The sequence below is a fragment of the Hyla sarda genome, chromosome 3 (assembly GCF_029499605.1).
Source record: "Hyla sarda isolate aHylSar1 chromosome 3, aHylSar1.hap1, whole genome shotgun sequence".
NCBI lineage: Eukaryota > Metazoa > Chordata > Amphibia > Anura > Hylidae > Hyla > Hyla sarda.
The window spans coordinates 423,184,636-423,210,269 of NC_079191.1; the positions used below are offsets into that span (position 1 = coordinate 423,184,636).

The 25,634-nt window shown below is 44.9% G+C and overlaps 1 protein-coding gene across 2 annotated transcripts; it reads right to left on the reverse strand.

Annotated features, from left to right (window-relative positions):
- Positions 1–1,992: 1,992 nt before the first annotated feature.
- On the reverse strand, positions 1,993–25,631 carry BPNT1 (3'(2'), 5'-bisphosphate nucleotidase 1). Of its 2 annotated transcripts, XM_056568373.1 has the most exons (10): positions 25,610–25,631; positions 23,606–23,766; positions 14,855–14,982; positions 12,452–12,556; positions 10,386–10,493; positions 10,155–10,203; positions 8,542–8,633; positions 7,839–8,036; positions 6,449–6,554; positions 1,993–2,292 (listed from the first exon to the last, which is right to left on the reverse strand). In XM_056568373.1, exons 2-10 carry the CDS (start codon positions 23,664–23,666, stop codon positions 2,144–2,146), a joined length of 996 nt encoding a protein of 331 aa, XP_056424348.1. In that variant the 5' UTR covers positions 23,667–23,766; positions 25,610–25,631; the 3' UTR covers positions 1,993–2,143. The 2 variants fall into 2 exon arrangements, with proteins under 2 accessions (XP_056424348.1, XP_056424347.1); XM_056568372.1 differs by lacking the exons at positions 23,606–23,766; positions 25,610–25,631 and adding an exon at positions 19,896–20,089.
- Between the last annotated feature and the right edge of the window lie 3 nt (positions 25,632–25,634).

The following is a 25,634-nucleotide window of genomic DNA, read 5'->3' on the forward strand; positions in this document are numbered from 1 at the left end:
GACGGAGAGCGAGTCCGGTACGGGAGCCGGGATGCGCATCGCGAGCGGGCGCCTCCCGCATCGCGAATCGCATCCCGGCTGAGAGAGGTATTGCAGCGCACCCGGTCAGCAGGTCTGACCGGGGCGCTGCAAATGCGAGGATGTTGCGAGCGCTCCGGGGAGGAGCGGGGACCCGGAGCGCTCGGCGTAACAACTACGCAGAACTGCACTGACGTCAATGGGGATGCCGCATGTTCAGAACACAGATTCATTATGGCGATGCTTGTGGAAAATGTAATGTTGGCCCAGGATTTCTATAGGTAGATATTCTGTAGTGTGCACACACACTTAAAAAGGGGTACTCCAGTGGAAAACAATATGTTTTTTTTAAATCAACTGGTGCCAGAAAGTTAAACAGATTTGTAAATTACTTTAAGAGGTGTCAGCAGAGAGCACTGTGGTCAGACAGAAAATAACTCAACTTCAGCAGCTGGAAAGTACTGGAAGGATTAAGAAATTTTATTAGAAGTAATAAGTAATTTCCAAATAAGTTTAAACTTCCTGGCACCAGTTAATTTAAAAAAAAAAAAAAAAAAAAAAAAAAAAAAAAAATTCCACCAGAGTACCCCTTTAAGCTGGACGGACATTGTGAAAGAAAATGAATGCACATATTACGCTGGGTTCACACTGTGGAATCTCTGGGCAGAAATTTTGCTGGAGATCAAACCGACGACACTAGGACCGCGCGGACTGCATTGCCGTCCCCATAGATGTCAATGCATTTCTGAGCAGATCTCCCAAAAGATCCACCCAGAAAAGCATTGCCGTCTATGGGGACGGCAATGCAGTGCGCGTGGTCCTAGCGCTGCCGGCTAGATCTTCAGCAGAAATTCTGCCAGAGATTCCGTAGTGTGAACCTAGCCTTAGATTTTGGCATGTCTGATATTTCTGTTCTCAGGGAATATAAGCACTACAGAAGTCTGTCAGTGGTCTTCTCCCTTCTTCCGATTGAGAACACATGCACGCTTTGGTTGAGCGTGCATACGTCTTGGGGCGAGCTTTAGAGTATGTTCACACGGTAGGAAAATGTGTGGAATGTCAAACGGGTGGACATTTCGCACATTTGAAAAAGTTCTGGCAGGCGCTAGGACCTCTCGGAAATGCGAGTCTCATAGACGGCAATGCATTTCCGAGTGAAATCCGCAGAAAGAATTGACACGTCTACTCTTCCTGCAGACGACGGAATCAGGATTTACATGGCAGAAACATCTGCCGTGGAAATTTCACTGTTTGCACAGTGCAGCAGAATCCCATTGAAATCAATGGGACTCTGCTGCAGCGGAATGTCTGTGCGGAATATTCCAGCAGAATTCTGCAGTGTGAACATAACCTTACCCTCTTCCATCATCCATTCTATGTACACCCATGCGATTGGTCATTTGAGTTCTTTCGGTCCACTACCCCATCTATATCGTAATGCAAAAAAAAAAAAAAAAAAAAACGGAAAGCATTTGACTTTTTTATTGATTTTTATTGATTGGTCCCTGGGTAAGAAAAACAAAAAAAAGTCATTTAATTTTTGAGCAAAAATTTGTTCTTGTTTTTGATTATATCCCAGACTGGTGGTCTGCAGCCCGATAACCTCCAAAGAGGAAAGCGACAATGGGCAGACCGTCTAGGAAAGTGGTCTACAACCGTTTGGCATGCTGGGAGTTGTAGTTTTGGAGAGCCCATAGCCTAGGACAGGGTTTTCTAAACAATGGGGGGATATTTATCAAAACCTGTCCGGAGGAAAAGTTGCTGAGTTGCCCATAGCAACCAATCAGATCGCTTCTTTCATTTTTCACAGGCCTCTTTGAAAATGAAAGTAGCAATCTGATTGGTTGCTATGGGCAACTCAGCAACTTTTCCTCTGGAGAGGTTTTGATAAATCTCCCCCAGTGTGTCTCCAGCGGCTTCAAAACTACAACTCCCAGCATGCCCGGACAGCCTTCGGCTGTCCGGGCATGCTGGGAGTTGTAGTTTTGCAACTGCTGGAGACACACCGTTTGGAAAACACTGACCTAATGTATAGTATCGCTCCTAGGCGATGATCAGTATCGCTCCTAGGCGATGATCAGCAGCGATGACTCTACATTGACAGAAGACACGTCGCGTTTCATACTTAGGGCACCAAGGCTTCTTTGACAGATTCCGGTACCCGGGAGGCGTAGTAGTCGTAGTTGCGCAGAGCTGCCAGAACCCCAGCGGAGTTCATGTGTTTCACATCTTTGTGGTATTGAAATGCGTTGCCATGGATATCAGTGATTTTACCTAAGGAAAGACAAGGGTACAGTATAAGTGAGAACGCCCTGGCATTTTAGGGCAGCAATGGGATCCATTCACTGGTAAAACCTCTGTATTAGGCTGGGTTCACACCACGTTTTTGCCATACTGTATTCAATCCGTTTTTCTTAAGAAAACCGTATGGCAAAAAAAGGGATGGAACAGTATGGGGGAAAAAGTAAACCGTATTCGTTTTTAAACAGTATACTGTTTTTAAAAGTGCATACAATTCCATAAGTTTTTATAGAAAAAAAAAACATAAGTTTTTGAAAATTTTGTATATTTTTAATGGGTGGGGACTTTAGGATGCAAATGCGCATGTGCAAAGTAAAAACCGTAAACGTTTTTACCATATGGAACTGTATACATGTGAGGTCCCATTGACGTCCAGGTTAAAAAAAAAAGTATGCGGTTGCAGTACGGTTTTTAAACCGGAGACAAAATCGTGGTCAACCATGGTTTTGACTCCGGTTTAAAAACCATACTGCAACCGCATACGTTTTTTTTAAATTTTTTTATTTAACATGGACGTCAATGGGAAACGCACATGTATACGGTTCCATACGGGAAAAACGTATACGTTTTTACTTTGCACATGCGCATTTGCATCCTAAAGTCCCCACCCAAGACCCCTCCCATTAAAAATGGACAACATTTTCAAAAACGTATGGGTTTTTTTTTTCTATAAAAACTGACGGAACTGTATACACTTTTAAATACAGTATACTGTTTAAAAACGCATACGGTTTACTTTTTTCCATACTGTTCCATCCGTTTTTTTGCCATACGGTTTTCTTTAGAAAAACGGATTGAAAACAGTATGGCAAAAAATGTGATGTGAACCCAGCCTTACTGAAGTGCATGCACTGAACTCCTGTCTGGTAGCGCCCCCTACAGTACAGGGAGGTATTAGGCCGCTTTCACACTATAGAATGCTCTGTTTTAAAGATCCGTTATAATGATCCGTTAACAAAACCATTAAAAATGGACGGTAAATGTCCCCATTATAGTCTATGGTATTTTTACATTACCCGTTTTAACCCGTCATAGCCCGTTATTAATAACGAACGTTATTTTGTGACGTGAGAGGTAATGGAAGAAAAAGTGCATGCAGGGCTAATTAGGGATGCATCAAAATTTCGCCCACCGAAAATTTTCGCTGAAAAATGGCCTTTTTGACTAAGGGATTTTCCTACCGATAATTTCAGTGGGCGTGGCTTAAAGTAGGGCATGGCTTGGAACTTACATAAGCAAGTCTGGCTGAAGACGCGCAGTAAGCGCTAAGTACCAGCGGGAGCACAATTTGTGAAGCAGGGTAATGCATCCTTTATTTTCCCCCCAGAAAAGTCCCATAGTTCATAAAGTGTACAGGGTGTGATGGGTGCATTGAATTATTTAGTATTGCCGCCTCTCTCCGGTGCCACACTGCCTCCTCCTCCCGTGTGTCCCTGGCCGCGGAAGGAAGCTCGGGGAGACTGCAGTACTCCCTGTGCCACAGCGTGTTCCCCCCTCCTCTGGTCAGATCCCGTCTGAGCCCTTAGAACACCGTCTCTCCTCCCAGCAGTGCCGAACGCTGGGAGGAGGTAAATTAACCCCTCCACGACTGGCCGCTGTATGTATACAGCGCAGCCGTGCAGCTGCTGTATGAAGGGAGCTCAAGAGTTGAGCTCGCTTCATACTGGCCAATGCCGGACATAACCGATCTGGGTGACATCCGGCATTAACCCTTTAGATGCCACCATGAAAGTTTATTACTGCGTATAACGTGGCAAAAACAATCTTCGGTAGCTAATTGGAGCTGATCGAGACACCCACTGCAAAACCTGCAGGGTCCCGATCAGCTGAAAGGACGGGCGGAGGTTCCCTCCCTCCCTTTCTCGCCAGTACATGTCCGGGCCCGTCTGAAGTTTGCTAGAGAGCATTTGAATGATCCAGAAGAGGATTGGGAGAATGTCATATGGTCAGATGAAACCAAAGTAGAACTTTTTGGTAAAAACTCAACTCGTAGTGTTTGGAGGAGAAATAATTCTGAGTTGCATCCAAAGAACATCATACCTACTGTGAAGCATGGGGGTGGAAACCTCATACTTTGGGCTGTTTTTCTGCAAAGGGACCAGGACAACTGATCCTTGTAAAGGAAAGAATAAATGGGGCCATGTATTGTGAGATTTTGAGTGAAAACCTCTTATCAGCAAGGGCATTGAAGATGAAATGTGGCTGGGCCTTTCAGCATGACAATGATCCCAAACACACAGCCCCGGGCAATGAAGGAGTGGCTTTGTAAGAAGCATTTCAAGGTCCAGGAGTGGCCTAGTCAGTCTCCAGATCTCAACCCCATAGAAAACCTTTGGAGGGAGTTGAAAGTCCGTGTTGCCCAGTGACAGCCCCAAAACATCACTGCTCTAGAGGAGATCTGCATGGAGGAATGGGCCAATATACCAGCAACAGTGTGTGAAAAGCTTGGGAAGACTTACAGAAAACGTTTGACCTCTGTCATTGCCAACAAAGGGTATATAACAAAGTATTGAGATGAACTTTTGTTATTGACCAAATACTTATTTTTCCACCATAATTTGCAAAAAAATTCTTTAAAAATCAGACAATGTGATTTTATGGATTTTTTTTCTCATTCTGTCTCTCATAGTTGAGGTTATAACCTATGATGAAAATTACAGGACTCTCATCTTTTTAAGTGGGAGAACTTGCACAATTTGTGACTGACTAAATATGTTTTTTGCCCACTGTATGTACCGTATTTTTCGTCCTATAGGACGCACCGGCGTATAAGACGCACCCAATTTTTAGGGGCAAAATCTAAAAAAATAAAGATTTTAAACCCAATAGTGGTCTTCAACCTGCGGACCTCCAGATGTTGCAAAACTACAACTCCCAGCATGCCCGGACAGCCAACGGCTGTCCGGGCATGCTGGGAGTTGTAGTTTTGCAACATCTGGAGGTCCGCAGATTGAAGAACACTGCAGGAGGAGGTAATACTCACGTGTCCCCGCCGCTCCGAACCCGTCACCGCTGCCCTGGATGTCGCTCCATCGCTGTCCCCGCATCCCCGTCGCTCTGGAACGTCTCTGCTGCCGGCCGGGTATCCTCGCTCTCCGTGATGACGAGGAAGGAGAGCGCCGGCCATACAGGGGATCCCTGAACGGAGAAGACACCGAGGAGGCAGGTAAGGTCCCTCCCGGTGTCCTGTTAGCACTAACCCGGCTATTCAGTCGGGCTGTTCGGGACTGCCGCGGTGAAATCGCGGCGGTCCCGAACAGCCCGACTTAACAGCCGGGTTAGTGTCACTTTCCCTTCAGACGCGGCGATCAGCTTTGATCGCCGCATCTGAAGGGTTAATACAGGGCATCACCGCGATCGGTGATGTCCTGTATTAGCCGCTGGTCCCGGCCGTTGATGGCTGCAGGGACCGCCGCGATAGGGGTGTATTCGCCGTATAAGACGCACCCACTTTTTCCCCCCAGTTTTGGGGAAGAAAAAGTGCGTCTTATACGGCGAAAAATACGGTATATATATATATATATATATATATATATATATATATAATGTACAAACAAGAAAGTTGCAACAGCACTCTAGGTCAAAAAAATGGAGGCTCTCAGCGCACTTTTTGATCAAAATGTGTCCCCCCATCCACCACGCGGAGGTGGCCTCATATCGGATGGGACCCTAACATGATAACTCACCTCTGCTGTGCATATGTATATATTTTTTTTTTTTTTTTTTTTTTTGTACAAAATGTTTTTTTTTTTTTTGGAAAGCTGTTAAGCCAAGAAATAAAGCCTAAAATTAGGCATGGATAAACCCCCTTCCCCAAACTCAAATTTATTTACAGCACTGCCAATAATGCCAAAAAACAGTAAAAACAATTACTGTTTGTTTTCTATAAACAGAAGCCATACTGCAAATGTAAACAGAGCCTTAGCCAACAGGGTTTATGTATTAGAATGTGACTTCCATATGGACCCTCCATTACTTTTCACCGATATTTTTAGCAGTGGACACCCCTCTACCCTCTGGTGGCATGTACAGATTTTAGAAGGTGAATGACATACAGTATAAAGGGGACATAGAATAGGCTTAATATAAGGCTGAGGACCTATCATCCCAGTGGTCACTGCTTCCTCACCTCCTACTGCATGCAGGATCGCCTCCGGAGCGCACGTGTCCCACTTTTTGCAGCCTGGACTGGCGAACACGTAGGCGGAGGCCTGCCCTTCAATCAGCTGAATGATCTGGAAAAAAAAAAAAGGAAACATGCTATGTGAATATGGCGTGTCATATTATCCTAATTTCTTATCCCTAATTTATTTTATTATCATCAATAGGTTGTCTGTGTAAGACTATGTTAACACAGTATAAAACGTACCAAATTCCAAAAAACTGACAATTATTCTATATGTAAAGATGGTCTAAGGCTTCCTTCAGACTAACTTGTTACACAGCGCTTTATTTGGACTGGAAATAAAACAATCAAAAAATATTTTGTGCATGACCTAGAGAAAAGGGGTATTTTAGAGAGGCGACCCCATTTAAGGAGATATGCAACGTAAAAAATGTATTCTTTATCCACAGCACCGCTGGGACCCCCTGGGATCTCCTGTACAGGGACCGGGCTCTGCTTCTGTAATGACGTGTCGCACACAGAACGTAAGCTGGTCGAAACACCCCCACTTCATTCATCTATATGGGAGAGGCGGAGACCCAGCATTCATGTGTCTCCGCCTCTCCCATAGAGATGAATGGAGGGGGGCTTGTTTCGACCAGTTTACGTGCTGGGTGTGACACGTCATTACAGGAGCAGAGCAGGGGCCCCATACGGGAGATACTCCACTGGGTCCCCATGTTATCAGACACTTAGGCCCCTTTCACACTACAGGTATCATCCTGCTTTTTACTGCCATTATTTTACAATAACGGATGAAAAAAAAAAAAAAACGGATGCAAAGACTGGTAATAACGGATGATAACTGATGACCATCATCCGGTATTTTAAATTTTTATGTTGTTCATCCGCAATTACCAGTTACATCCGGGTTTTTCTTATCATTATTATTTTTAACCCTTTTTTGTAACGCTGTACTGAGCATGCTCAGTACAAAAATCGGATGTTAAAAACCCTGACAATAACTGATGATAACAAATGTTTTTTTTTAACATCCGGTTCCCATAGACTTCAATGTTAAATTTTAACGTCCGGTTTTTCACTTTTTATTTTTTTGCCGGACCAAAAATGAGTGCATGCATCGTCTTTTGTGTCGGCAAAATTTACTGACATTAGTAAAAATGGACATGCCTGATGCAAAAGGATGTTCAAAAAATCCTATTGACATGAATGGGATTTTTTGACAGCCGTTTTCAGGACTTTTTGCCTGGAGTAATAACGGCGTTTTTTTTTTACAGGATGATACCTGTAGTGTAAAAGGGGCCTTATTCCCTATCTTGCAGATCGGGTATACGTTTTTTTTCCGCCATGTATCTCCTTTGACAAGCTCCATTAAGTTCAGTACGATAGTTACCTTATTTCCGGCACCTCCCACTCGCACCACTTTATCAGGGTTGATGACGGCAATGCAGTCATTCACCAGTTTGCTGCTGTGCGACCTGGTGGTGGTGACTATATGCTGTCCTTCAGGGACTTCCTTCAGCTCGAAACCGAACGCTCCGACACCAAGGACACCCCAGATGGTCCTTCCCAGGACAGCGTTGTCACCAGCCTGAAATTATACAGCAAGTCATAGAATAAAACCAAAATATCTGATCCGGTCATAAACAAGGGGGAGATAATCAGAACCTCCTGCAACAAAATATATGGTGTAGTTAGTGCCAAGAAACTGCCTGATTATAATGTTTAAGACCCACTATTTTAATGTTAGATAACAGACTTAAAGGGATACTCTGCTGCTCAGCGTTTGGAACAAGCTGTTCTAAACGCTGGAGCCGGTGCCGGGAGCTTGTGATGTCATAGCCCCCCCCATGATGTCACGCCCCGCCCCCTCAATGCAAGTCTATGGGAGAGGGCGTGACGGCTGAGTACCCCTTTAAGTGAGCACGGATCTGTGAGGATGGTCAGAGTAATTTCCTGGAAATCCACTTTCTTATTGAATAAGAGATAAAGGGATTTAGGAGGGTCCTATTCATACTCTCCTGGGAATGTTAGATTATCAAGATATAGCTAAAAAAAAAATATATATTTATTTAATATTAATAATATTTTATTACCTGATAGTTATAGTAGGGCTGGTTTATGACTCCAGCAATTGCTTTTCCTTCATAGGCAATTCCAATAAGAACAGTTACATGATCCAGGAGACCTGCAGAAAAAAGGGAGCATCAGTTCATTGCCCTCGACCCTTAAAATGGGCTCTGTATGTTGTACATCTTGGCAAAGCATTACCTTTCTAATATACTTCATAAAAAAATATTATATTCTTTCTTATAAAAAAAAAAAAAAAAAAAGACCACTATGGCTGCAGCATCATCTTTGTCCAAGCTGAAGCACAGGCTGGGACAAAGTCCAGGAAGTGAGGGTGGGACCAGCACTCCTCTGTGCTCACTCCTGTCCTATCAGACTGCAGTATGAAAACAGAAAGGAGGGGGTTACAGAGCAGCCTGCAGTGATTGGATGAAGAGACACAGCACAGAAGACTCAGGGAGGAAGTTAATGCATGGTGAGTAAGGGCAGGCTCAATGCTTGCCTGGGACACACTTCTTCCTGAGCAGTGGATGTCAGAATGCGTGAGCAGCAGAACAGAGGGATTTGTGAGCCAAATACAGAAGCTAGACACATAAAAATACATGTAAAGAATCTGCGTGACCTAGTGGTAGTCTTTTGGCAGGATTTGGCCCGGAATGCATTGCCGTCAGTGAGGACATAACATATCCAGGCCTGTTGCCCACACAGATTGTGTAGTGTGAATGGGTCCTAAGGCACCTGTAATGTTTGTTCTGCTAGTCTGAGCAGCCAATACTTCAGGAAGTATTTGTTTACTGAGAGAGTAGTGGATGCATGGAATAGCCTTCATGGAGAAGTGGTAGCTAAAACAGTGAAGGAGTTGAAGCATACATTGGATAGGCATAAGGCTATCCTTCATATAAGATAGGAATAGGCATAAGGCTATCCTTCATATAAGATAGGAATAGGCATAAGGCTAACCTTCATATAAGATAGGAATAGGCATAAGGCTATCCTTCATATAAGATAGGAATAGGCATAAGGCTATCCTTCATATAAGCTAGGAATAGGCATAAGGCTATCCTTCATATAAGATAGGAATAGGCATAAGGCTATCCTTCATATAAGATAGGGATAGGTATAAGGCTATCCTTCATATAAGATAGGGATAGGTATAAGGCTATCCTTCATATAAGATAGGGATAGGCATAAGGCTATCCTTCATATAAGATAGGGATAGGCATAAGGCTATCCTTCATATAAGATAGGGATAGGTATAAGGCTATCCTCCATATAAGATAGGAATAGGCATAAGGCTGTCCTTCATATAAGATAGGGATAAGTATAAGACTATCCTTCATATAAGATAGGGCCAGAGACCATTCATAGTATTCAGAATATTGGACAGACTAGACAGGCCGAACGGTTCTTATCTGCCGACACATTCTATGATCGTAAGTAGACAACCACAGGTTGGTGTAAAACGGGCCAACAGGTAGGTCTGTAACGCTTTCCACCCTTTGAATGTAGGCAATGTTCCTATTTGCTGACAACAAGCAGAGGTTTTGGAATTTGTAAGCAATTATAAACCAAAGCAAATGATAATAGAATGCACAATATTTTAATTTTACAATAATTAAGCAGTGAATTAGGAACCGACCTTCTGTATATTCTTTAGTGCCATCGAGAGGGTCCACCCAAACCACCAACTAGAGAAAAAAAATACAGATTCATATAAACAACTGAACCATCATTGTAGAAAAGGTTCTCTTCAGAAACTATCACACATAAAAAGGTGACCCCCCCCCCCCCTGAAGAAATAGGGTGGGGTCCTGAAGATCTCATACAACCTATAAAACAATGGCGGATGTGACCACCACGAGGAGGTTACCTCTTCTTCCTTGATGTTGTTGTACTGTGATGGGAACGCAGCCTTCAGGATATCTTCTGACTGTCCCGTCTCGATCAATTCCTCGGATATCTCTTCGGAGGGCAAATCCTTCATAGAGGGGACAAAAACCTTAGTCTGTATTTTTTGGGGCTTCTATAATTTCCTATCAATAAAGATATTTTGTTACCCGCATGGCAAGCGCGTAGGGTCACGAAATGGAGTGTGGGCTGATGAGACAAGGTATAAGCAGAACACATTACAGATCTCTTAGGGCCCATTCACACAACCAACTCTCTGTGGACAATAGGGTTGCCACCTGGCCGGTATTTTGGCCATCCAGACGGTATTTTTATATAAAAAATACCAGCAATGCAATGGACGGTATATATCCAACCAATCCTCCCACTGCCGGAATGTTGCACCATATACTATACCAGTGTTTCCCAACCAGAGCGCCTCCAGCGGTAGCAAAAACAACAACTCCCAGCATGCCCGGACAGCCAACGGCATGCCCAGGGAGTTGTAGTTTTTGATTGACGGACGATATGTGCCACCAAGACTCCTGGCCTTGGTGGAGTAAATCGGAATATTTTTCCAGTATCAGTGCTGCGCTGCAGCCTGATGCTATGTCTGTAGTGTGGCTGGAAGGTCAACCTGGGATGGCTTTACTGGGAATGACCAAGTGCAGGGTGGGGGGGGTCATTCCTCACAGTCCAGGCCGGGTTTTCCTGGCTCTAAAGTCAGGCTCCCTCAGCAGGTGAGCGGGATTGTCTTTTGGGAGCTGACATAGCCAGGAGAAGCTGTGTGAGGAGCTTTGTCCTGGATACCAGGAAAGCCATTGCTGTGTGCCACGCGGCACAAACCCCGGGTGTGAATGAACACCAAAGGAAGTTAAAAGGGTACTCCGGCGCTTAAACATCCAAAGGATAGGGGATAAGATGCCTGATCGCGGGAGTCCCGCCGCTGGGGACCCCATGATCTTGCACGCCGCACCCCGTTTAAAATCACTCCCCGGAGCGTGTTTGCTCCGGGTCTGATTACTGTCGATCACGGGGCCGGAGCGTTGTGATGTCAAGGCTCCGCCCCCTCAATGCAAGCCTATGGGAGGGGAACTGATGTTAAACGGGGTGCGGCGTGGAAGATCACGGGGGTCACCAGCGGTGGGACCCCCGCGATCAGGCATCTTATCCCCTATCCTTTGGATAGGGGATAAGATGTCTAAGCGCCGGAGTACTCCTTTTAAGTTGGACTTTATGCTGTTTCATTTCTCCTGCGTTAAAGACTGTGTTTACCATTCATTTAAGTATGAATAAAACACTGGACGTTGCTTTAAAAATGCTGTCTCCGTACCTTTATACTGCTAACTGCACCTCACTGCAAGAGCGAGTCATCACAATATATGTATATATATATTATATAAAAATTAGATATTATTAGACAACATGTTTTGAAAGGGAACCCTAATGATAGACCTGGTGATGAAAGGGGCTCCCATTGATATTGCGTTGTCAGTTTTTCACCAGAACTAAAAAGGAAATGCGTTTCCAAAGTGAACCCCCCTCCTTTCTGATAATGGGCCTGAAGAAGAAAGGCGTTCCCTTTGGAAACGAGTTAGCCAGTTTATGACCAGAACTAAAATGACAACGAATTTCAAAAGGTGATATGATGATAGACCTGATGGAAAAAGGGGTTCCCTATCAAAACGCGTTGTCACTTTATTACCAGAACTGGAAGGACAACACATTATAAAAAGGGAACCCCCCCCCCCCCCTTACTGATGATAGACCTGATGAAGAAAGGAATTCCCTTTCGAAACCCGTTGTCCATTTAGATCTGGTAAGGTTTCAGGAAGCATCCGTTTTCTCCAGTATATCTGGATCTTCTCTCGTCTAGAGAAAGACAAAAAGGGTACCTCACATTTGTTACCCACCATGCCCTCCCCTCCCCCCCCCAAACAGGTTAAAGTGGTATTTCCCTTCTTATAGAATGCAATGGAGTGGCCTGAGGTCTGAATACAGCACATGGTTCTGCAATATAAATTATGGATAATAGATATCAGTCCTCACCTCTTCTCCGATGATGGTTAACTTCGGAAACTTTTTCGCAAGAGAGGTGCAAATACTTTGCTGCGCCAGTCGATCCGCTGCGGTCTGTAGGTCATTGGCACCAGTCTGGAACACACAGATATATTAGACTGATTTCTAAGCTCACTATACATATTAGATATTTGTTGACTGAACCCAGAGAACCAACTAAAGCAGTGTTTCCCAACCCGTGTGTCTCCAGCTGTTGCAAAACTACAACTCATAGCATGCCCGGACAGCCGTTGGCTGTCCGGGCATGCTGGGAGTTATAGTTTTGCAACAGTTGGAGACATACTGGTTAAAGAACCCTGATCTAATGCCCCATAATTTAGTTCACGGAAACATAAGCCCTTACCAGAGGAGCCTACAAGCAGCTTTCTCCCCACATGGTCGTTCGGCTGATATGTGCATGAGTATGTGGTAATCAGAAGAGATAGCTAAGCATTCAGGGGATACCCAGGAATAGAAAAACAGAGCTACTTTCTTCCAAAAACAGCGCTACCTCTGTCCTCAGGCTATGTGTGGTATTACAACTTGGCTGCATTCAGTTCAATAGAACTGAGCTGCAATACCACACACAACCTGAGGACAGGGGTGGTGCTATTTTATTATTTTTTTATTTTTTTTTTTATTTTAAGAAATCTATGTTCATTTATGTTTTTCTAATTCTATATAACGCCTTCAAGTGTATGGGCAGCTTTAGGTTTTCCTACGTCACATTACTGTACAGGGTTTACTTACCGGAGCGCAGAACACAAAAGCAAAACTATGTGCAGTCACTGAACAAGCAGGAGATACTGGAAAATTCTAGATCATGCCCAATCCTGAATTTAAGGGGATACACCACCCCTCTGACCATATAGAGTAAGTGCGCTCTCTGAAAAGAGGAGTGTGCAGGTGTATGGGGGCAACAGGGAGAGATAGCGGTTAAGCACTGTCCAAGGCTAGGTTGACTCAGTTTTGCAAATATAGCAAAAAAAAATAAAATTGGGATTAAAAAAAGTCTGTATATTTGCAAAATAACATCCTGTGCTAGGCTAGGTTTACATGGTGGAAAATTTGAGGAATGTCTCCTCTAAAAACACAGACGGCCATTCCACAAATTTTCATGTTTCGCCGGTGCTATGACCACTCGGAAATGCGTTGTCTCAATAAACTGAAATGTGTTTCCGAGCGGATTCTGTCAAAAGAATGAACATGGTCATTCTTTTGGCAGACATCGGAATCGGAATTTCTACGGTGTAAAAATCTGCAGGGGAAATTCAGCTGTGCGGATGGTGCAGCAGAATCCAATTAAAAACAATGGGACTCTGCAGCAACAAAATTTCTGAGTGGAATTTTCTCTAGGAAACTACGTTGTGTGAACATGGCCTTAAAGGGGTACTCCGCTGCTCAGGGTTTGGAAAAACTGTTTTGAACGCTGGAGCCGGCGCTGGGAGCTCGTGACATCATATCCCCGCCACCTCATGATGGCATGAGGGGGCGGGGCTATGACTTCATGAGGGGCGGGGCTATGATGTCACGAGCTCCCGGCGCCAGCTCCAACGTTTGGAACAGTTTGTTCCAAAAGCTGAGCAGCGGAGTACCCCTTTAAAAGGGGTACTCCGCCCCTAGACATCTTATCCCTATCCAATGGATAGGGGATAAGATGTCTGACCGCCGGGGTTTTGCCGTTGGGGACCCCAGTGATCTCGGCTGCGACACCCCACTGTGTGCGTAATGGCGGGTGATACAGCATCGTAACATCACAGCTCCGCCCCTCCTTACATCACGGCTCCGCTCCCTCAATACAAGTCTATGGGAGGGGGCGTGGCAGTCTGTATTGAGGGGCGGAGCCGTGATGTCACAATGCTATAACCCCTTTATCGCCCTTCATTACGCACAGAGCGAGTTTGCTCTGTGCAGTGATGACAGCGGAGATAGTGGATAAGATGTCTGGGGGTGGAGTACCCCTTTAAAGTCTATGGAAACAACACGTCTGTCCATGCGCACATTTGCTCGTCCATAAAAAGAAGAAGAAGAAAAAAAAAAAAAAAAAATAGTCTTATTATCTATGGTTACAATAAAACCAGAAATGCACTGTTAGCATAAAATGTATGGCCAGCTCTAGTCTACATAGGTAGAAAAGTAGTATAACACAGCTCTAGTGCCAATGCACGCCACCTAGTACCCATGTTAAGTCAAGATGTTTGCCCCAGGTTATTGGGCTAATATTACTGCCCAATCCGTGTTGCATGGCATATATATGTGTGTATATCTCTATCTATCTCTCGTGTGTGTGTGTATGTGTTCAGTACAAGTCAGAACAGTATTACGGCCTTTTACATCATTTTATGACTGCAGTAAAACAATCAATCAATCAATCGATGAGCCTTGTACATTCACCTTTTCAATGATGCCCAGGTTTCCTCCGCTCATGACGCCTCTGACGATTGTTCCGGCCTTATCAGCCACAGAGTGCGCCGAGGCCACCAACCTCGCTAACAATATCGGATCTGAAGACATTGTGAATGCTGGTCGGGAGCGTACAGAGAAAACCATTAGTATTCACCATAATATATAGAGTAAAACAATATATAATCACACTATTTGAATTGTGGCGGGAACTGGGCTATCAAAAAGGAAACAAACGCAAACATGAGAGAACATACAAACTCCATGCAGAAGTTGTCCTTGGCCAGGTCTGAGCCCACGACCCCAGTTAAAAGGGGTACTCTGCTGTTCAGCGTTTGGAACAAACTGTTCCGAACGCTGGAGCCGGCGCCAGGAGCTTGTGATGTCATAGCCCCGCCCCCCTCATGACGTCACACCCTGCCCCCTCAATGTAAGTCTATGGGAGGGAGCTATGACGTCACAAGCTCCCAGCGCTGGCTCCAGCGTTCGGAAAAGTTTGTTCCAAATGCTGAGCAGCGGAGTACCCCTTTAAAGATCCACCACCAGCAAGATCTGTAACCGGACCCCATTTCTTCCATGTGTCATTTATGCTACTGGTGTCTTCTTATGGGGAAAAGGTGCCTTGGGGCCCCTAGTCACAGGCCCCTGGTGCGAATGCAACCTCTCTACTCCCTATAGTTTAGCCCAGGGTCAAGTCCTGGTGAAAAAAAGTCTGGGAACTCACCCAAGATTTTCACTCAAGGGCTGGTCCTGTAGGACTCCTGCTAATGAGAATGGTGTTCCTGCTGTGGAAAAAGTGCAGGAACTCAGTTCCCACAGGACTGGAGCCCTGGTTATGCCCCTGGATAGGATATCCAACCCCCTTAAAAGGTAAAGTATCATGGTAAAGAAAAGTATCCCATATCCGCAGGATAGTTTTAGATTGCGGTATCCAGTACGGAGCCCCGGCTCTCGTGGCAAATCACGACCCCTGCACAAAGCAGGGACCGCCACACCCCCTCCATACACTCTATGGGACAGCCCTTCGCCTATCTTCAGGCTCTCCCATAGAGCTATATAGAGGGGGTCATGACGCGCCACTCCCGGTTGAGAGCAGGGGCTCCATAGAGGAGATTTAAATGGACAGTATCAGAATCAAAATCTTTTTATATGATGTACATCTTGGCAAAACATTAACCTTTCTAATATACTTAATAAGAAAATGTTATCTCCTTTTTATAGAAATCATGGCTTATAAAAAAAAAAGACCACTAGGGGTCCCCATACCATCCAGAACATAATCCTGTCCGGCTGCAGCATCATCTTTGTCCCAGCTGAAGCAGAGGCCGGGCCATAAAGTCAGGATAGAACTAGCACGCCTCTGAGCTCACTCCTATAACTTTTTTTTATTTTTCCACCTACAAAGCTATTTTTTTTGGTGCCACGGGACGCATTGCCACGGGACTCATGGTATTAACATTTTGATCACTTTTTAAGATGATTTCAAACGTGATGCTTTATGGCATGAAGATCAGTTGTAGCAGCATACAATAGAGGGCATAAGTGCAGCAGGAGCGGACGCCGTAGCGTTCATGGCAGGGACAACAGCTATTTCGTGGGATACTCCCACTTCCTCAGGTGAGGAAGTGGGAGTATCCCACGAAACAGCTGTCGTCACTGCCATGAACGCTACGGCATCCGCACCTGCTGCACTTATGCCTTCTATTGTATGCTGCTACAACTCATCTTCATGCAATAAAGCCTCACGTTTGAAGTCATCTTAAGTGGTGAGTGCCATCCTTCTCTTTATGCATTATTGTTGAGTCTGCGATGTGTGCACTCTAGGATTTAGCACCCCACTTACTCCTGCAACGGGATTTACACACGGATTAAGAGGTGACGTTTGCATGTGCCGGAGTATCAAACTTTTCCTACTATTATACATCATTATAAAAATGTTTTATATTTTATTTTATTTTTTATTTTTTATGGGAAAAGGGATTAGAATTTTTATAGGGGGGGGATGAGGATTTTTTTTTTTTAAATATGTTAAAAACATTTATTTTCTGCACTTATTTGGCCTTATTTGCACACCATGATTACATCCGCAATCGGACAACTGGACTAGGTATGCGCGCCAAAACTGTTCAAATGCAGCAGTGTTTGAATCGTTAGATGACATACATACACAGATATGTACTTTGAATATTTACAGCGCATAATAAAATTTCCTCCTAAATCAATCAAAATTGCTTTCAATATGCCATGTTCTCAAGGAGGATAAGCTGCCACCAGAGGTGTCTGGCAGTGGCTTACTCCATTGAGAATACATGCATGGTTGGCTGAGCTGAATGTGCATGTGTGTTGTGGGGAGATCAGGGGAGACAGCCATCCCCAGTATATGTATTTAGCCCACAGCTATCTACTGTGTATGACCTGCTTTAAAGAGGTATTCCAGGAAAAAAACCTCTCTTCTTTATATCATCTGGCTCCAGAAAGTTAAACAGATTTGTAAATTATTTCTAGTAAAAAATCTTAATCCTTCCAATAATTATCAGCTGCTGAAGTTGAGTTGTTCTTTTCTGGTTGGCAACAGTGCGCTCTGTTGACATCTCTGCTTGTATCGGGAACTGCAGAGTAGAAGAGGTTTACTATGGGGATTTGTTTCTACTCTGGACAGTTCCCGAGACACGTGTCATCAGAGGGCACTTAGACAGAAAAGAACAACTACACTTCAGCAGCTCATAAGTACTGAAAGGATTAAGTTTTTTTAACAGAAGTAATTTAGAAATCTGTTTAACTTTCTGGAGCCAGTTGAGATTTTATAATATATATATATATATATATATATATATATATATATATATATACACACACACACACACTTTTTTTTTACCTGGATAACCCCTTTAAACTCCAGCACCCTGAAGGTTATTGACACATGTAATCTCGGCCCCATTGTTTGCCGTCACCTTTACTCCGGCTTATAAGGAAACCTGAGTCATTTTATTGTGCAATTAAGACAATGAAATAGTGTTAAGAAACTGGAGAGGCATTTCTAGAATAATCACAAAAGCAGGTGCCGGTATTACTGACCTATACTACAAAAAAAATAAAAATTAAATAAATAAATAATCACACAAAAATTCTCTAAAACATTAAATAACTAACTATATCACAGCCAACAGCTTCATGACTATATTATGATCCCTGTACAAATCAGTAAAACAACAACCTTATATCTACGGTACAGTTCATACTAAACATACTATTTGCCTATAGACCCCTGATGACGTGGCTGGTGCAGAGAAACATGTACGGGGAGCAAAGTGTTAAATACCCTTGAAAGGGGTACTCCACTGCTCAGCGTTTGGAACAAACTGTTCCGAACGCTGGAGCCGAGAGCTTGTGATGTCATAGCCCCGCCCCCTCATGATGTCCCGTCCCACCCCCTCAATGCAAGTCTATGAGAGGAGGCGTGACGGCACGAGTTCCCAGCGCCGGCTCCAGCGTTCGGAACAGTTTGTTCCAACCGCTGAGCAGCAGAGTACCCCTTTAACATTAGTGTGTGGTTCACAAAGCACAGTGTACTGCAGACACCGGCGATTAAATCTCAGTAACACGTTCTCAGGTGGACCATAGCTTTTAACATTTATTCATTAAAAGTGACATTTTAACATTAGACACTTTACTAGGAGGGGGTGGGGGGTTTTAAATAGGCGTTTTGCACCCCACAACCTGGATTTTTCTGATGATCTGGGGTTTCGGTTTTCTTGTACATGAGGAGCACAATTTCTAGTCATTATATAACTTGTATATGGCAATTTTCAGTAGATTTCTGCTCTGCAGGCTTTATCTCTAATTTGCAGTTCTTACAGAGCTGGTGGGCGGAGCTCCCTCCTCTATAGAATTGTATTAGCTTGTGTTGCAGACACAGAACAAAGCTGAGCTGATTTCTAGAGTGGATGATTTCTAAAGTATTCCAGGAGAGGGAAGAGGTTTGGATTAGGCTAGATTCACATGGCCAATCACATCTGACCCGTTAAGGGGTACTCCCGTGGAAAACTTTTTTTTTTTTTTTAAATCAACTGGTGCCAGAAAGTTAAACAGATTTGTAAATCGCTTCTATTAAAAAAAATCTTAATCCTTCCAGTACTTTTTAGGAGCTGTATACTAAAGAGAAGTCCAATAAAGAAATGCATTTCCTCTGATGTCATGACCACAGTGCTCTCTGCTGACCTCTGCTGTCCATTTTAGGAACTGTCCAGAGCAGGAGAAAATTTTCATAGCAAACATATGCTGCTCTGGACAGTTCCTAAAATGGACAGCAGAGGTCAGCAGAGAGCACTGTGGTCATGACATCAGAGGAAATGCATTTCTTTTTTTGGATTTCACTTTAGTATACAGCCCCTAAAAAGTACTGGAATGATTAAGATTTTTTTTATAGAAGGGATTTACAAATCTGTTTAACTTTCTGGCACCAGTTGATTTAATAAAAAAGTTTTCCATGGGAGTACCCCTTTAAGGGTCTGATTGGCTCTTTTTTTTATTTTTTTTTTTGGGCCGATCAGACCCTAAAAGGGTAGGATGCAAACGACGACTGCCGCGTTCCGACGGCCCCTATTCACTTGCATGGGGTCCGTCGGTGATCTGGCAATTCTACAGGATTTTAGCTGAGAAAAAAAAATAAAAAATGGTGCTTGCTCCGTTTTTTTTCTCTGTGCTAAACTTGACGGAACTGCAGATGGAGCTCCGCCTAACGGAGGGACGGCAGTGTGAACGAGGCCTAACAAGAAAAAGAAGCATTTTTGTCTAACAAGATTTAATACAAAGGGGGAGATTTATCAAAACCTGTGCAGAGGAAAACTTGCCCAGTTGCCCATAGCAACCAATCAGCTTGCTTCTTTCATTTTTATGAAGGCCTGTGAAAAATGAAAGAAGCCATCTGATTGGTTGCTATGGGAAACTGAGCAAGTTTTCCTCTGCACAGGTTTTGATAAATCTCCCCCAAAGTTCCTTATTTTCACTTGTAGTATTCATCAGCTTTACTAACCTGGTGGTACAGGCTGGTAGTGCGGGCGACACTGATGATAATGATCCTTACCCATCCCCGATCCGTGGCCCTGTTCGCCTGTTATCCTCCTCATTAGGACGGCAGGCTTGATGCACAGGTGGCACTCCAAGAGAAAGATAAAGTCACCGCTTCACGCCTGCTCGGAGCCAGGCAGAGTAAGGAAACAGCAGCGGCGCACCAAGCCTGCGCCCGCATAACAGGCCAACTTGACTGTAGGCAGGACACACACTTGTCTTTGTACAGTGATCCCTCAACTTACAAATGGCCTCAACATACAATAGTTTCAACATGCAATGGTCTTTTCTGGACCATTGTAACTTGAAACCAGACTCAACATACAATGTACGGACAGTCCAGATCTGTGAAACGTGTCAATGAACTGACCAATCAGAATGGGCATTCACTGGTAAGACTCCTGTATTACTGAAGCGTATGCACTGACTGGTATCCGGTAGTGCCCCCTACAGTACAGGGAGGTATTACATGTTCTGTACTCTTTACCTGTATTACTGAAGTGTATGCACTGACTGGTGTCTGGTAGCGCCCCCTACAGTACAGGGAGGTATTACATGTTCTGTACTCTTTACCTGTACCAGGGTTAGCTGCTCCTTTGGACACCAGGTGAGGGCGGCTCCATGTTACTTTTTTAGGACACTGTGTACTGTACAGGACCCTGAAGAAGCTCCTGTCCTCTACATAGACCAGTGTTTCCCAAGCAGGGTGCCCCCAGCTGTTGCAAAACTACAACTCCCAGCATGCCCGGACAGCCAAAGGCTGTCCAGGCATGCTGGGAGTTGTAGTTTTGCAACAGCTGGGGGCTCCCTGCTTGGGAAACACTGAAATAGACAGTGATTTACAGCTCCAGCAGATCTTTCTTACTTTTATATGAAAGGACTTGCTTTATCTGTATTAGGCTGGGTTCACACTACGTTTTTGCCATACTGTTTTCAATCCGTTTTTCTAAAAAAAAACGTATGGCAAAAAAACGGATGGAACAGTATGGAAAAAAGTAAACCGTATGAGTTTTTAAACAGTATACTGTTTTTAAAAGTGCATACAGTTCCGTCAGTTTTTATAGAAAAAAATACGTTTTTGAAAATTTTGTCCATTTTTAATGGGAGGGGTCTTGGGTGGGGACTTTAGGATTCAAATGCGCATGTGCAAAGTAAAAACGTATACATTTTTCCCGTATGGAACCGTATACATGAGCGTTTCCCATTGACATCCATGTTAAAAAAAAACGTATGCGGTTGCAGTACTTTTTAAAAACATATTTTTTTTTCTATAAAAACTGACGGAACTGTATGCACTTTTAAAAACAGTATACTGTTTAAAAACGCATACGGTTTACTTTTTCCCCATACTGTTCCATCCGTTTTTTTTGCCATACGGTTTTCTTTAGAAAACAGTATGGCAAAAACGTAGTGTGAACCCAGCCTTAGTTATCTACTTATTTTTCTTTAATTCTCACTTTTTCCTATCTTTGGATGACCTTTTGGTGCCTTTAGAACCAACTACCAGGTTTCCATAGAGTTATGGTCTCAACATACAATGGTTTCAACATACAATGGTCATCCCGGAACCAATTAATATTGTAACTTGAGGGACCACTGTACTCCTCCCCTGGTTGTCACCACACACGCTTGACACCATCTGAACCAAATAAGTTTATCTTGGTCTCATCGGACCACAGGACATGATTCCAATAATCCATGTCCGTACTCTGCTTGTCATCTTCACCAAACTGTTTTCAGGCTTTCTTGTGCTTCATCTTAAGAAGAGGCTTTTTTCTGGGATGACATGTAGACCCATTTGATGCCCGTGTGCAGTGTATGGTCTGAGCACTGATGGGCTGACCCTCCCCTTCAACCTCTGCAGCAATGCTGGCAGCACTCATACATCTATTGTCCAAAGGCATGCTCTGGATATGATGCTGAGCATGTGCATGCAACTTCTTTGGTCGACCTTGGCGAGGCCTGTTTTCAGTGAAACCTGTCCTTAAACCCGCTGTATGGTCTTGCCCACTGCTCTGCAGATCAGTTTCAGAGTCTTGGAAAAACACAGCACTCCAGGGATCAGTGGGGCAATACTGGAGATCACAGCAACCCAGGGACCAGTGGTGCATTACTAATGATCACAGCACCCCAGGGACCAGTGGGGCATTACTAATGATCACAGCACCCCAGGAATCAGTGGGGCATTACTGGTTATCCCAGCACCCCAGGGACCAGTGGTGCATTACTGGTGATCCCAGCCCCCCCGGGAACCAGTGGGGCATTACTGATGATCCCAGCACCCCAGGGACCAGTGGGGCATTACTGGTGATCACAGCCCCCAGGGACCAGTGGGGCATTACTGGTGATCACAGCCCCCCAGGGATCAGTGGGGCATTACTGGTGATCACAGCCCCCCAGGGATCAGCGGGGCATTACTGGTGATCACAGCCCCCCAGGGATCAGCGGGGCATTACTGGTGATCACAGCCCCCCAGGGATCAGCGGGGCATTACTGGTGATCACAGCCCCCCAGGGATCAGCGGGGCATTACTGGTGATCACAGCCCCCCAGGGATCAGCGGGGCATTACTGGTGATCACAGCCCCCCAGGGATCAGCGGGGCATTACTGGTGATCACAGCCCCCCAGGGATCAGCGGGGCATTACTGGTGATCACAGCCCCCCAGGGATCAGTGGGGCATTACTGGTGATCACAGCCCCCCAGGGATCAGTGGGGCATTACTGGTGATCACAGCCCCCCAGGGATCAGTGGGGCATTACTGGTGATCACAGCCCCCCAGGGATCAGTGGGGCATTACTGGTGATCACAGCCCCCCAGGGATCAGTGGGGCATTACTGGTGATCACAGCCCCCCAGGGATCAGTGGGGCATTACTGGTGATCACAGCCCCCCAGGGATCAGTGGGGCATTACTGGTGATCACAGCACCCCAGGGATCAGTTGGGCATTACTGATGATCACAGCACCCCAGGAATCAGTGGGGCATTACTGATGATCACAGCACCCCAGGAATCAGTGGGGCATTACTGATGATCACAGCACCCCAGGGATCAGCGGGGCATTACTTGTGATCACAGCACCCCAGGGATCAGCGGGGCATTACTTGTGATCACAGCACCCCAGGGATCAGCGGGGCATTACTTGTGATCACAGCACCCCAGGGATCAGCGGGGCATTACATGTGATCCCAGCCCCCCAGGGATCAGTAGGGCATTACTTGTGATCACAGCCCCCCAGGGATCAGTAGGGCATTACTTGTGATCCCAGCCCCCCAGGGATCAGTGGGGCATTACTGGTGATCACAGCACCCCAGGGATCAGCGGGGCATTACTAATGATCACAGCCCCCCAGGGATCAGCGGGGCATTACTAATGATCACAGCCCCCCAGGGATCAGTAGGGCATTACTAATGATCACAGCCCCCCAGGGATCAGTAGGGCATTACTTGTGATCACAGCCCCCCAAGGAATCAGCGGGGCATTACTTGTGATCACAGCACCACGGAGGCCCAGCACATAAACCCCTCATGATGTTACCAACAGACCTGGAAACAACTTCTAATGCATTTGTACCATGTTGCATATAGGGCAGAATGTGTAACATAAACACATCAGACAATTGCACGTGTTGGATTTTGTCCCATATTTCCTACAAACCTCCGGAAGAAGTCACCTACCTGCACGGCGGAGGCTACACACAGCGGAGACTGTCAGTAAGTGCAGAGGTCTGCACCACATCTCATATAGTGCTATGTACTTCCTATGTCAGCAGGGCTCCTCCTGGGTCCTAGAGGCATCAGATTTGCTGAGTCACATGTTCTATCGTTCCTATTGATTACTATTATCATATCATGGAAAAGAATATGATTATTATTCTATTTATGGCACAATTCCTGCAAACATTGATTTCATACCACGAAGAACATTTTCTGCAAAATAAAGAACAAAAAAATCACCAATATATATAGATTTTCAAGTTGATTGTGGCTCTCCAGGTGTTGTAAACTACCACCCCTATCATGTCCTGACACCTATCAGTACATGAAAAGACTTCTAGTGCAACAGCTGGAGATCAAAGTGTTGTCAGTTCCTGATAGGAGTTGTAGTCTTGCAACAGCTTGAACAACTGTTGTAGGACTACAACTCTCAGCATGCCAAGACAGCAGTTGGCTTTCCGGGGATGCTGGAAGTTGTAATTTTGCAACATGTGGAGGTCCACAGTTTGGGGACCACCGAGCGAGAGAGCCACAGGATATTAATCTATTATGGGAGTTGTAGTTTTGCAACAGCTGGAGAATGACAGGTTGTTATAGAATGATGAGAGTTGTAGTTTTGCAACAGCTAGAGAGCCGCATTTTCTTGGTGCATGATGGGAGTTGTAGTTTTGAAACAACTATAGAGATACAGGTTGTTAGGGCATAGAAGGAGTGATATTTGTGCATCAGCTAGAGAGACACATGTTGTTAGGGCATGATGGGAGTTGTAGTTTTGTAGCAGCTGTTGAGCTTTAAGTTGTCAGGGCATGTTGGGAGTTGTAGTTTTGCAACAGCTGAAGAGCCACATGTTGTCAGGGTATGATGGGAGTCATAGTTTTGTAACAGCTGGAGAGCTTCAAGTTGTCAGGGCATGTTGGGAGTTGTAGTTTTGTAACAGCTGGAGAGCTTCAAGTTGTCAGGGCATGTTGGGAGTTGTAGTTTTGTAACATCTGAAGAGCCAATATGTTTTCAATGCATAGTGGGAGTTGGAGTTTTGCAACAGCTGAAGAGCCACAGGTTGTAGGGGGAAAATGGGAGCTGTAGTTTTGCAGCAGCTGGAAAGTCACAAGTTGTAAGGGCATGATTGGAGTTGTAATTTTGAAGCAGCTAGAGAGCCGCAGGTTATCAGGGTATGATGGGAGTGGTAGTTTTGAAACAGCTGGAGAAACGGAGTTTGGGCTACACAGCTGCACATGTCGCAGGACAACAAGTCTTATCCAAGTCCTGCAACCAAAATATTTTATGCGACTTGCATGTAAAGAAATCGCCAAAAAGTAACAGAAAAGCTGAAAGCAAGTCGCATTTGCACGTGACTTTCTATTACGACCAATGGTGGTGGCCAAGTGGCGTTCAACCACAAATCCGACAAAAACTAGGGCTACAAGGCGACTATGGTCACGTGACCCACATGCAAGTAAATGGTGCCACATACAACATAGCCCGATGGATTTTTTGGTCACAGGCGCACGCGACTTTGCCACCACCTTGATTCAAGTCGTGTGCGACTATTCTGTTAAAAGCCAAGTCGCACCTGCGATAAAGTCACACGATAGCAAGTCGCACACGTTATTTTGGTCACATGACATGGATAAAACTTTCCGTTGCACGACCAGAATCGCTATTTCGTTGCAGTCGCGTTTCGTCCCAGCACGTTGCAATGCGACACTATTCACTAACGTTACTTGTGATATAGCACGACCAAAGTCGCCATGTAGCCTTATTGCAGTACCACATACAATGTTAGTTAATGGCAGTGAATCCCAGCCAGGGTGCCTCCAGCTGTTGCAAAACTACAACTCCCAGCATGCCCAGACAGCCTTTGGCTGTCCGGGCATGCTGGGAGTTGAAGCTTTGCAACAGCTGGAGGCACCCTGGTTGGGATACACTGATGTAATATGAATGTGTTATAAACAAAACAGATCTGACCTCTCAATGACGCGGTTCGGGCAGA

Coding starts and splice junctions, on each gene's coding strand:
- BPNT1 (XM_056568372.1), bottom strand. CDS start 19,989: ATGAGGAGGATAACAGGCGAACAGGGCCACGGATCGGGGATGGGTAAG. Junction 12,557..14,854: donor ACCTGGGCATCATTGAAAAG/GTGAATGTACAA, acceptor TGTGTGTTCCAG/ACTGGTGCCAATGACCTACA. Junction 10,204..10,385: donor ACAACATCAAGGAAGAAGAG/GTAACCTCCTCG, acceptor TTTTTTCTCTAG/TTGGTGGTTTGGGTGGACCC.